At 38.0% G+C, this 13915-nt stretch overlaps 1 protein-coding gene across 1 annotated transcript in view; it reads right to left on the bottom strand.

The window, feature by feature from the left end:
• Positions 1 to 2425: 2425 nt before the first annotated feature.
• PIP4K2A (phosphatidylinositol-5-phosphate 4-kinase type 2 alpha) overlaps positions 2426 to 13915 on the bottom strand; it is a 106386-nt gene continuing 94896 nt past the window's right edge. Inside the window, exons 7-10 of the mRNA XM_039549164.1 lie at positions 11220 to 11333; positions 7482 to 7725; positions 6485 to 6588; positions 2426 to 4721 (exon numbers count right to left, since the gene is read on the bottom strand). Of these exons, the coding sequence (XP_039405098.1) occupies positions 4641 to 4721; positions 6485 to 6588; positions 7482 to 7725; positions 11220 to 11333 (543 nt within the window). The 3' untranslated portion in view covers positions 2426 to 4640. The remainder of the gene's footprint in view (positions 4722 to 6484; positions 6589 to 7481; positions 7726 to 11219; positions 11334 to 13915) is intronic.

Below are 13915 nucleotides of genomic sequence, written 5' to 3'. Positions count from 1 at the left end.
AGAAATGCAATGAGTTAAATTACCTTCCAGGCTTGTGTGGAAGTGCTAAACGTCTTCAAAACAGAAGGTTCTTACACAAACACCATTTATTCCAACAGGACATACATTGCTAAATAAAACGAGTCACTACGAATGAATCAGATCAAGTTGGAACAAAGTAGAAGCTTTTTATAAGCTCAAAGCATATTGGGCAATAACTAAAATGCCTACAAATATTAAGAGCACTGGGTAAGAATGAATTTATGCCGCCTTGCAACAAGTATTTTTTGTATCTTAATACCTATGGCCAAATAATTATTTTATTTGATTATCACTAATGGAGATGAGACAAGAAGCTGTGAAAAGGGAATATGATGAGAAAAGCTAAGATCATGATATTATTTACTTTGGGAAAAAAGAAAAGCAGTATAGTTGCAGTTATAGCAACAACCACAGCCAAGCATTAGCTGTGCTCATTTTGAAACTGCATTTCGTGCAAACAGCAATTATGATAATTATTTTTTATTAGATGGTAAACGAATGGCTAAGAAATTCTCAAAACAGAAATTCAAGAAGCACCATTTTACCTTTTTTTTTTTTTAAATTAGGCATTACAGAAAATGGAATAGGCCATTCTGCCTTGCTCAAAGCATTTTGATAATTTTGTTAAATAAGAGAGGGAATATTCAATTTAATATGTGCAAAAGCTAATATTTACATTGTTCAGTACATAGAGGCAGGATCACATTAAGAGAAACTGGAAGAGAATAAACTGTTCTTAGGGTCCACTGTAGACAGAACAAATATTAATGAGCTTAAAGCATAGTAATGTAGTCAGGTAAGATTTTAGAAAAAAATCTTCATAATGATAGAGCTAGTGAGGCATGGGAAGAGATAGCACAGGGAAGTCATGGAACTACCCTCCCTGCAAAAGATTAACCTGATTTTCACCAATGTTTATTTACAGCTGAACTGCTCTGGGACACACTACAACTACCTTTTCAAGTCCTCTCCAGACCTGTTTTTTAACAGTTTTAATAAAGCAATTGTTAATGATTTCATCTCACACAAATGGCCTTTGTCACTTGGCATTGTAAGGGATATGCTGATTGCCAGAAACAATTCCTGCCATAGAGACATCAGGACAGACAGAGGTGAAACAGATTTCTCCTCTAAGTTTACTGCTCTCTATTTTGGTATTTTTTCCACCCATTAAATATATGAGTTTGAGAGAAACCAAAAGGACAGCACATAGAGAGAGCAGACACTGGATAAAGGTAGGCTTTGAGACCATCAGAATGCAATCGTCCCACTTCATGCAGGGACTTGCCAACTAGTATTACTTTGGAAAAGAAGTGTGCACAAGGGAAGGAGCTGGAAATTCAGATTATATGTTTAGGTTATATAGTTGACATAGAAAATTATTGTTTCCAAGAATTTTTCATTTTTCTTTTGTTGCTGTTGCAGTCTTGCATTAACAAGCCAGCTGGATCTCCTACGTGGAATATCATCACTGCCTTCAGGAAAGATAACCTTTCCTTACACACTGCTATATACACACTTCTGCTAAAGACAGGGTCCTGCAGCTGCTTGCTGCCCCCCGTGGCTAATGGTCCACGTAACCTGAGCAGCATTCCTTGAGCACCATGCTCACACTAAACCCTCAACAGCTGGAGCAGCTGTGTGAAGTGCAACCCTGGATTACTACAGACATCATTAAGTGAGTAATTAAGAAGCTGAATCTCTCCACTCTCTATCATTTCACCTACTTTTAATAGAATAGCTCCTCAGCCACCTCGTCTTTGGGGTATATCTATCATTAATTCAGTCACGTATTTTACGGGTAATACTGCTGAAAATATTTTTTTGCTACATCTGTGCAATAAATTGAAAAGACCAGAAAGTGACAAATGTATTAAAAGAATTAAAAGTTAAGACAGAATAAAGACAAAAAGACACTTTTCTGCCATTTGCCCACGATGTGCAGCAGAGACTGTCTCACACACTGAAAGCCCTGACAATCAAAGTCTGAAATTCTAGACCAAAAATCCCTGCCGCCTTCCCATGAAAGTTTGGACTTACTCCCAAATACTATTAAAACAATTGTTTTAGCATAAGATCACAGATAGCACAGTTCTGCCAATCCTTCTATTAATTAACTGTTGTGGATGATCTTCCTGTTTTGTTGTTATTACTAGGATTTAGTCCACAGATTTGCCAATTACAAACCTCAGTATTCATTCTCAGAGGCAGTCTCAGCCCAAAACCCCAGAGACTAAATGTTTCAAGCCCCTTAACATAAGCATGGAAGAAGCATGTTAAAATCTAGTGAAAACCTTCAAGTTTATGTTTTGTCTTACTTTTTTTCCTTTGTTATACAGGCATTTAACATCCAAAATTCACCTGTAAGCAATCAAAACCATAGGTGAAACACAAGAACAAAGGATTTACCTAGTGAGTCATCAAAGTGCTTTATTTTATAAAGCCTTGCTCATGTTTGGAGTGTAATCTAAGCACTAGCATACACAATAATGAGTCTTCCTTGCCCCGTCCAAATAAACAGTTTATCAACAAGAATGAGTGACAAAAATGCTACACAGACAAAAGGAATGCTTTGCTGTAAATGTCTAAATGGTTTAAAAATGTACACTCATTGGCCGCAATTAAATATGTACTCCAAGTACCTTATTTTTATTCCAAGGTCTCCCTGTGGCCTCATACCTTCAGAAGCTTCAGAAAACGAAACTTGGGTGAGAACGTAGACAACCAGGGTGTTTAGGGAGAGGACAAAAAAAAAAAAAATCAAGCCGCAGTACCAACTTATTTAAATACATACAATACAAAAGTATACACATACATTACAGTGCTGCAGACATCACTAAGTCAAACATAACAAAAAATCCTGTGGGAAAGGTCAGGGAAAGGAAAAAAAATTAGTACACAGCAACAGGAATAGTATTGCCTTTGGCCGCTGAAGAGAGTGTAATTAAGGGGTTGCTGTTGTATGGGCTCGTCTGAAGTGAACCACAACACAGGTTATGCACAGTTGCAGCTGAGCAGCACTGACATTAGTTATGGAGAAGGCATGCTGGCACTCCTGATCCCAGTTAGAAATGATGAGAGGGAGGTTTGACTTCTCTTACGTTGCCTACAAAATCTAACAATTTCAATAAAGAAATTTTAAAGGCACAGCTTTAGCACAGTGTATAAGTAGATAAACTTTTAAGCATATGTAAATTTGTCTCTTTCAAGCATGGAGTCTTTCAGGGAAAATACAAGAGGAGAAGGAATACAATGTTTAAAAATTTTAAACAAGTTAAACATGATCAGCACAGTTTCAGGCAATGTACTATACAATCAAAATTGAGTAAATGGTAGGACAGGTCATTTTGATGCTGAAAGACAACCTTGGGAAAAATCCCTCTGAAATATCCTTTCGCATTTTATCGTGAAAGAGTCTATGATGGAGGTGAGCGAGACATTCACTTTAGTACACTACTGCACATTACCTCTTGGAAGATGACAAACATTACTTCATTTGTACTGCAAAATAACTTTACATGTAAACTCAAAAGTCATATATTGTACACGGCTCTGAAATTCAGAAATATCCCTGCTTTCCTAATAATGTAAACAGTAAAATTCAGGGTTCATTTTTCAAGGGATAATCTATAATAAAATACCGCTGTTTTAACAGTACAACATAAGCATTTAAACTTCAAATTCCCAGTAAATTACAAGGGAATGGAATTTCTATCAGTGTGCACATCTTTCAGGATGGGTAGCAGATGGAGCTACTATTGCCCAAAACTATGCGCTTCTTCAGATAAGCTTTTTTTACACTTGCAACCTTATTAGCTCCTATATTGCAAGAATATAAAACAAATGAAAACTTCAGGTAACAAAGTGAAATAAGCAAAGTTTTCCCTTAATATAAGTTTACCATAGCAAAAATGTACACATAGCATGAATTACGTTAGCTCTTTGTAAGGTAAGAGATGCCAGCTCTCAGACGTCTGAGAGGCTGAACTTCCTGACGCAATGTGCTGAAAAAGAAGACAAAAACGGGAGAGGGGGGAAAGAAAAGGAAAAAACCCAACTGCTAAACCAAATGGGAAAAGCCTCTGGCACCAGATACTTTTTTTAAGGAGTGCCAGTGTGCAGGGTGTAAGTGTAACATTCGCAGTAAGGTCTTCATTATTATCGTCATCATCATCATGAAGAATACTGTCATGTATCTTTTTTCAAAAAATAAACTGATCCACAGTTTACAATTTGATATCAATATTGTAGATTTAACATGCATTTACTCTTCCCCACCCCCACCCCACGCCTCTTTACTCATTTATTCCACTTCAGCTGGTAGCATCAGAGTATTACTGTCACAGTGCACTCTGAGTAAGCTGTTCTATTTATTTAAATTATTTAAAATTTTTTTTTGCACACACAAAAGAGTCAGAAATAGCTAGAACTATGCTGGGAATATCAGGCAGCTGTTAAAGCGAGTACTCCACCCCACTTCAGTCATCTTTGCCAGCAGATGTAAACAAAGGGGTTTCTTTCTGTAAGATGAGCACTTCTCTGAGTTCCATTTTTTCCCTACACTTGTAGCCACTGCTGCTGTCCCCAGGTCTCGTGTCTGTCCTATGTAACATGATAGGTTACGTCAAGATGTTGGCAATAAAGTCCAAGAAGCGCTTTGAATACTGTTCAGGATTAACAGTTGAAATTTCTGCACCAGCCTATACAGAGAATTGGGAGGAGAGAAGAAAGAAGGAAGAAGCAGTGTTTTATTTCATGCTTTTATCACTGAGGATGTTACTCAATAAATTTCATATGCAGTTTCAGAAGCAAAGACTGGAAACACAGATTGTAATGGCCCTCAAGCAGAATCTTACTGGTGCCTTTTTAGGCTTCACAGGAGGACACTGATAGCCAGTACTCACCACTGCAACAGCTATCTTCCATTTCTGAAATATGCTCTTTCTACTTTCCATACTTCTCTTTACTTTTATTGTACTTCAGTCCTCTATATGAATTTTTACAGTACAATTAGCCATGCTACCCACTGATTCACCAGCAGATTCTGGTCTCTTGAGCAGCAGTGCCTTCATACAGAGAAGACTGAATTGCCATACTTAGATCTGGCATGTCAACACTTGTGTAACATGTACTGTTATCTGAATGCTAAATAGCCTGGTTTGAAATACATGGTAACACTAACACTTTTTCAACGTTTATGCATTTAAATCTGGACTCACTGAATAAACCATACAATTGTTATCTCAATGAAGTCATTATTTCATTCATATTTTTACTCGAGTTTTTCAGAGCCTTACCCACATTTTTATTTATATTTTTCCTGTTTTACAAAAGAGGAAAGTTGCATGCATGCAATTCATGAATGAATTTCAGTGTCATGTGGCTCAGGATGAGACAGTGAAATAAACAAAATGGATATCTGAAAGTAATGTTCTGTAATAAGTTCTAATCGCAATCAGTTTCAATAATCATAGCTGTTGCTCACAATGTATTTCTATCCATTATTTAAGCCAGAAGTGTGAGTTTTTAAAGTCTGCTACTTTCAAAGTTCAATAATAATTGCCAGATAATGGCTGCATATGGTCTGCATCAACTTTCAGCTGCCCAGAGAGCAGAGAGAGTAATGAAAGCATTGCTTTAGAGAGACAAAAAAATACCTCCTACAGGCCTTTGCAGGTCACATCATTCTCTACTGTAATTAAAAAGCCCTGAGCCCTTTGCGTAAAACTTCCCACAATGCCCTGACTCTTTAGATACTTAGACACAGGAGGGATTTTAGCCTCTTGAATGAATATGCTCTCTTTAAAAAGTTTATGAAATTTGAACCTTAAATCACCACAGGAGTGATAATGGTAGATATAAATCATAAATCTGGAAGACTGGGCTGTTTCACCATGGTTCTTTGCTGTCTGCTGCTAAGCAGCAATTTCAGTCAAAATTAAATAATGGCAGTCAAACAGAAGCCTTCACTGAACAGTCTCTGAATATTTAATATGTACATTTTATTTTTATGTCTAATTTTGCAAATTGTACTTTTTTTTTCTGAAGAAGTCCTCTAGAGTGAGCCACATTATATGTTGAAGAACTAACTTTCAGCAGGCTGTACCAAATAACGAAACCATCATTAGGACCTGCACCTGAAATTAGATTCATGACAGCTTTCATAGAGCAGTGAACAGCTCTGTTTGCAAGAATAAGGTGCATGTCACAAATTTAGGACAAAATCTTAAAAAGCATCTCACTAGAGCTCTTTGTGGGTGAGAAAGCTGTGCATACAGCTGAAAAAGGAGTTCCACTCTCAGCATGTCATGTGTAGCAGTTACTCTGTACATTTTTATTGCACATTAAACTTGAAAAGAATTCTGATCTACTTCCCCTTTCCCTAGATTTACTGAACTGTCCCGTAAGCAAAATTGCATGAATATAAATAGAGTAAGAGGAAGAAACCAACCCAGATACTTACCCCATGCTTTACTGTCTTTGCAGCATGGGCAGCTTTCTTTTTTGCATCATAATGAGTAAGAATGTCAATAATGGCCATAAAGTACACTTCCTTCCTGGGTGCATCTGCAAAGGCAAACACAGGGCAGTAAGAATGACTTCTGAAAACAACAAGTCCTCCTCCTAACAAAGGAGACTTGGCGAGACACAATCAGCAGCTAAGACAGGTCAATGTCACTCATAATGAAGATTGGTAAAAACCACAGGCTCAAGCTCTCCTTAACTGAGAGTTTAACTGCACTCATATATAATGCAAAACCCCCTAAATGAGTGTAAAAGAAAAAAATAGCATACAGAAATAGGAATTATTGCTCAGTTAAAGTAATGTGGATTACATCTTTCTTTGTGGAAAAATTATGAAGTGTTATATGAAAGGTAATGCTTCTGTGTCAACAAAAAGATCATATTTTCTTTATGAATAAAACCATGTATATATCTGTGTCAGTGCTTATGGAAAAAAACCACGTAACTCTCCTGTCTTAAACAGCCACAGGTAACTAGTTATACTTAGTTTTACACACTAATATCAAACTCAGTTTCAGGCTTCTTACACACTTCTTATTATGACGTTCTTAGCTGGAGCATAGAAATTGGGTATGAGTGCACAAATTTTCAAAAAGCAACCAAAAAAGTGAAATATAATCTGGAATGCTTCTTTTCTCATTCATTTTAGACTGTGTTTAACAGTGTTATCTGCCAGAAAAGACCAATTATAGATACTAGACTTCCTGAAAGGGATTAAAACCCCATGAATTAACTGCTGAAAACTGGTGAACCTGAACAGCTAAGCATTACAGAAATCTTCTCCTTTCTGCTGCACCAAAGAGCAAGTTTCCTTTTCCACAGAGTAAACTTCTATTTTCCAGTTTACATTTGCCTTTATATGGGTGTGAGGGCTTTAGGATTCTGATGCAAGAATCAAACCACCTTAACATAAAAATATTTCTTTCACTGCTTACTTTCATGGGATTTTATTCCATAAACATCAATAGCTGGATCAAATTCCCCTGGAGCCAAAGGCAGTGAGCTGTTCAGTGTATTTCCTGGACTGTCTGGAGGGGTTCCAATGGGGTGGGTCCCATCACTTTCACCTTCCTCTTCTCCATCATTCTCTTCACACTCTATTTCTTCCTGTTCAGCTCTTTCAACATCATGAATTCCAACCAGCAAGCTGTAGTCCATGAGTTTTAACTGAGCAAGGAACTAGAAAGTGATAATAAGCAATCTATCAATATTGCTGAAAAGCATAACCTCCACTTACAAACAGAAGTTACACAAAGGTGTCACCAGTTGAGGAAAACTTCTAAGGCACTTCTGACAGAGAGCAAAAGGGAAGATTAAGTGATAAAGCTGGCAAAGAGATACTTGATTTTATTAAAACGTAGTAACAGCACACAAATGACTTTAAACTTATACTGTAGCCCACTCCTCCAAAATCCTCAGGAAAAAAAAATTGCGTGTAGTGAAGAGCAGTGTGCTTGCAAACCAATGACTGTTACTCCTGTCTTGTGTTTCAGTTAAATTACAGAGTCACAAAATACCATGAGTTGGAAGCGACCCCCAAGGATCATCGAGTCCAACTCTTGGCCCTGCTGCACAGAAACATCCCCAAGAGTCACACCATGTGCTTAAGAATATTGTCCAAATGCTTCTTGAACTCTGTCAGGCTTGGTGCCGTGACCACTCCTCATATGGCTTCCCCTCAAGGCCCTGCACCATCCTCTCAGCCCTCCTCTGGACAGCTTTATATCTTTGTTATGTTGTGGTGCCCAAGATCACACACAGCACTTGAGCTGGGGACTGCTCTGCCACTGCTCAGTGCCCAGACCAGCTTCTGTGCTATCAGGTGCACAGTGTGCTATGATCTGGTGCTGAACGTATCCTCTCAATCCCTTACAAGTCTTATTAAAGAATAATGAAAAAGTGTTCAATTATTCTTGCAGCGGAAAGCTGAGAAGTTTTACACCCTGAAGACATGAGATGATGTTGTATTCTCTTCACAGTGACAGGCTCATGATTTACATCACTTAAGCAAAACATGTATGTGAATGAAAGGGTGGTTTTGAATAAAGAATAAGGATCGGAGATTTTAGAAAATTAAAAGATTAATACACTTGAGTACAAAATTATTTTAGTTGAGGAGAACAGAATGAGGCAGAAAGAGGAGGATGGAAATAAGGAAGGCATAAAAGCAGAAAGATGGGATAAACAGCTCAAGGGGGTGAGGGATAGGCAGGAGAGAGCTGTGCTGCAGCTTAAAAGCAGTACTGTGATTTCAGACTTGTGAAGTCCATGCTTATGGTATGCAGAGAAAGTGGCTGAAAATAAAAATTGCTTCAGTTTTTATAAACTCTAAATGGTTATAAAAAGGAAGTTACAGCAGACCAGGGAAGAAGGCATTTAAGCTAGACTTCGGCACAGAGATAGTGATGGTGATGAAAAAGGTGAGTATAAAATACTAGGTAATGAGAAACTCCAGTTTGTCAAAATCTGATTTTGAGAAAAGAGGTGAGCTGGAGATAGCTGTAAATTCAAGTGCTAGAAGAAATATTGTGAGATTGAGAAGAGGTTTTAAGAAGAAGAAACTGTTTTTTAATGATTTCAATATAATACAACAATAGACTCTTCACAAGACTAGAAGGGATCTAAATTTGAAGAGGTGATGCACAACAATATACAAGACAAACAGATGAGACTAGCCAAAGGTGATGGGGTGAAAGAACTCCAGGCATATTATTCACTACTTGCTAAATACAGGGGAAAAAAACCTACCAATAATAATACAGAACAGCATGAAAGAGAGTGGGCTCTTGGGAAAAAATGGCGAGCTACAGATTAGAAGAGAATGGCTCTTGGAAAAAAGTGTGCTGCTGCTAACAAAAAGACTTAGGGAGATCAGCACAAGGAAAAAAAAAATCTGATTTTAGATGGAAAAAATATGTAGTCCATGGACACCTGCAATGGAGTAAGGAGGTGGGAAAATAGACAAGGGGACACCAAAACAGCAGTAATAATTTGTGTTTTCACACAGAAAGGGGACATATGACTTGATTAGGAGAGAAATATAGAAACAAAACTTACTGAAAAACAAAAACAGATATAAAGCCTTATAACTCAGAATGGTACTCCATAATACGTTTAACTATAAATACTGTCTGATAGGATAATCATATACTAAGTGTTGCTGCATTTCTTTTCATTGTAGTGAAATGTGAGCATTTATACATTGGTTACAAAGTGTGTCTATCGGTTATCTAATAAGGGCCAAAGAACCAGCAGAAGAAAAGCAAGGTTAAAGAACAGCTTGCCATTGTCAAAATCAGGAGCCAGATCACTTCACACCAGTGGTTTACATGGATATTAAACAATTCTCTGTGTAAACTTCAAACCCATAAAAACAGCCTCTCAAGACATAATCTGGAATCTACCATTATATTCCCAGTCTGGTAAATGATACAGATCATACACTATCCACTTTTTGGGGTAAGAAAGTATCTTCCACATTCCTTCCACACACTTAAGATATCATCTGCAACATACTTACTGTAAAAGCAGTAGTCAGCAACAGCAGTACATGTTAAAAGAGCACAAAATTTTAACCCAAATAAACTTATCTCTAGAGCTGTGATATCAGTAGAGCACAGTATTTTAAATATAAAATAAACACACACTGATATTTCACAAAATATTTACGTTTTCATCATCCTCACCACCATAAATTTCCCATTGTAACTATGATGGGAAATTAAATTTCCTCAGAAGCAAATTACTGGGTAAATTCTAAAGTAACAGTATTTTGTTTTGTGCAACTAATGAGACACAGATCTGAAGAATTCGAAAAGTCAATTCACAGAGCTCTTTTGATATAAATAGCTGAAAGTCTTACTAAGTCACAGACACATTTTCCTACCAAGTCTCTTCCAAGTCTCTGCCTTTTTACTTGAGAACAGATTTTAGGCTTTGAGTATAAAGCTGCAAAATACTCTGTTTAGGAAAAATATTTTCGGTTATGCAAACTAAAGGCAAGTTGTGTGAACAAGTTAGTCTGATATTTATTTTATTAGCTGAATAAAATCAGTAAAAATAATACATTAAACTCATACATTAACACTTTTCTTTCAAGTATTTACAATATTCAGCAAATTACAAATTTATATGAAAGACTACATTTAGATAATGAGAATCCAATTGCTGTATTCAGATTACTGAAGCACTCTACTGTTGTGATACTAAGAATGATTTAAAACTGGATTACTAATATGAAACAAAAAGGACATGCACAGCTGTAAGTGGGGAAGAAGCCCCTCCTCTCTTATGGACTACAGTCTGTATTTGGCCTTAGCCCTGGTGGACCTCCACCTGTAAAATACAACCCACAATACTCACCTCTCTCTCAGGGGCATTTGGAAGCACTAGGCTTGTAAAGCATTTAAGTACTAAGCAGTGCCATCATTTTAACATCACATCATCAAGGCAGGAACAATGTATGGCAACCAGCTATGGCAGCAAGCCATTTATCACATCAGCAAAGCAGTGATCAACTCCTGAAAGTTTAAATTGTGTTTCATTTAAAACAGTCAGTGCTTACAGTCTTATAAACAAGAATTTTCATTAATGAATCACAGGTATGATTTCCTGGGATATCTGTAATTTGCCACACATTTTAATCACATGCAACTGAACAGGCACATTCTTACCTCAACATCCTTTTTGAGTTTCTCAAGGAACATCTTTTTGTTACTCTCATCAATATGAATCTTTTGGCCATCATTAATAAAATCATTGTCTTTGAACGTCGGCAGATCTTTGGCCTGAAACAAATAAAAATTCCTGTAAGAGCAGGATTGCAAAGAGGAGTGTGGTGAAGCCGCTGCCCCGGCGCAGCCCCAGCTGGCAGCAGGGCCTCCAGAGATCCCTGGTACCTGAGAGGGCACCCCCAAGCTGCCTCTCCTTCACGGCATGAAGCTCTCCATAACTGCACCCACGGAGCTCTTTCCTTAGTTTATCCCTCCTGGAAACAGCCTAGAAGATATCTATTTACTGGGCAGCAAATGCAGCTACGACAAAATCTCCAACTCAGTACTGGATTTGCATTGAACACTGATTTGCAACAAGTTTCTTCCAAGATGTCATTTGTCAAAGTGACTGGCAATAAATGAAGTCAAAACACAATCTATACCTCATAAAGAGCCTACATCAGATCTTATAGATTGGATTGCATTTTGCACAACTACTGTGAATGTTTACAAGTGATTAATACCAAATAATTATTGAAAAGCATCAAATGAATATGAATTATGAAATTCTGCTTAAAAGTAGCAAATGCCAGAGAAGACCACTGCCTCTTCAATATGTAATTAAATATTCTTGATGTTGGAGCAACTTGATCATCTTCAATTCCCCCATGAAGTGATTTGCAACAGCACTAAGGAAAGTCAGAGTAACCACTGGATTCAGTACTAACACAGCTCCGATGGGCTCAGTTTTTAAAGGGTAGTGACTGGAAGTTTACTCAAAAAACCACAGTGAACCAACAAACAAAAGAGCAGCTCCTTCAGGGCATTTGGTCGAGCAAACTAGTGGCAATAGTAACTCCTGCAATCAGAGCTTTTAAAAAATTGGCCCATTAAGAGCAATGAACAGCCTTTCTCCCCACCCCAGCTTCAATCAATAGTATGGAAGAACAGGTTTTCTTTACAAAGAAAACGTTAAGGAACAACCAGTGCTGCAATTCCTATGAACTGTCAGTGGCCATGAACTAGCGAGTATCCCGAATAAGTAATTTCCCCTTAATCTGAAAGTCCTTCTGCTAGGAATTAAAGGCAGCTAACATCAGTTTACGGAAATGTCCTCCAGAAGTTCAACTAGTCAGACATTGCTTATAATCTTACTAGAGATGGTATTTTTCATAAAGTTTATTTTCTTCTTATGACATAGTAAGGAAAAGAATCTGAGAGGTTCTTTCCTCTGCTCCAATATATATTGGAAAGTACAGTATTAAAATGCGAGCACCACAGCAGACTCTGAAAGGCCCTTATAGATCTTCACAGTGGCCAAACGTTCTTTTTGCTGTTGGGCTTTGTGCACTGAGGTGGCCAAAATACTCAGTTCCCTGTCTGAATTCATTCTTTGGACCTGGAATTTGTGAATTGCTTGAGATCCCACAATGCTACTCTTGTTTTGAAAAGTGATCCTTTTTTTCCAATAACTGTTCAAAACCACTTAAGAAATTAGTAACATTGTAATAGTTATGAATCATTTATTAAATCAATGGCATCCTAATACCTAAGAAGTTTGGAAAAAAATAAGGTCCTAGTCTGGCTGCTCTGAATTATTATTGTCTTCCATCTAGAACATTCTGATACATTAAAATACCCTCTAATAGAGATCCTCTATTTATATTTGAGACAAAAGGAAAACAAACACCCAAGCAGCTGAGATGGAGCTATAACCATTCATTCATCCCAGACTCCACCTCCATGGAGGAGTAGTTCAGCAGTTCTCTCCTGCTTTACTCAAAAACAACGCTGGACACTTTTAGAAGCTCACAATGAATTGTTTACCACAATATGACTGCACATCATGCATTGATTTTCTTTCTGGCCTACTCAGTAAGAGGTTTAGGACACAAACAAGCAGGGGTAACATCAGATATGCATTCCAGGCTAACAGCTGTAGAGATTATCATACTCAAACTAGCATACTGTCCCACGGACAGGGATAATTCTGCAGAGGCAGGACTGTGGATCCCGGGATGTTGCCAACACCGGAGGATGGAATCCAGTGCGTGGGATGCTTGAGAATGGAGAGGAGATTTGGATGAAATAATTTAAGATGAAGCAATAACAAAAAGAATGCAGGAAACCAAGCTTCCTTCATTTTTAGCCCAAAATCACTAACCCCCCCCCCCCCCCAGCTTATTTTTCCACCGAGTATATCCAAGTTACTGATTAAATTAGGCAAAGGTTAAAGTGAAACAAACCCATTAACACAGGAAAAGAACCCTACTAGTGTCGTTTAAAGCTGGGGGGTGAGCACAGAGGAAGGATGTGCCTGTGGTTAAGGTGCTGAGACATTTTTTTGCCTCTAGGCTCTGCCGCAGGCTTCCCGCAGAGCACAGCACCAGTCACAGGCGGGGGGTGTGAGGGGAAGCTGCCTCGCCACTGAGAACAGCCCTACAGTAGTAAAAATAAACTTAAATTACAAGCAGTGTCTTTTTTGGAAGATGCTAGGGATGGTAAGCCAGTTGTGCAGGTGCCATACTTCACTTTAACCTTGTCTCTGATCTATTTTTAATAAAAGTGAGCTCGCAAAGCTGACCGTGCTGCAGTTCTTGCCTGCCATCACAAGACCCAAGGGGTACTCCCAAGGACGGTCAGGGCAGTGAGTCAGC

This window comes from Corvus cornix, chromosome 2 (assembly GCF_000738735.6).
Source record: "Corvus cornix cornix isolate S_Up_H32 chromosome 2, ASM73873v5, whole genome shotgun sequence".
Taxonomy (NCBI): Eukaryota; Metazoa; Chordata; class Aves; order Passeriformes; family Corvidae; genus Corvus; species Corvus cornix.
This window is presented reverse-complemented; position numbering and strand designations above follow the sequence as displayed.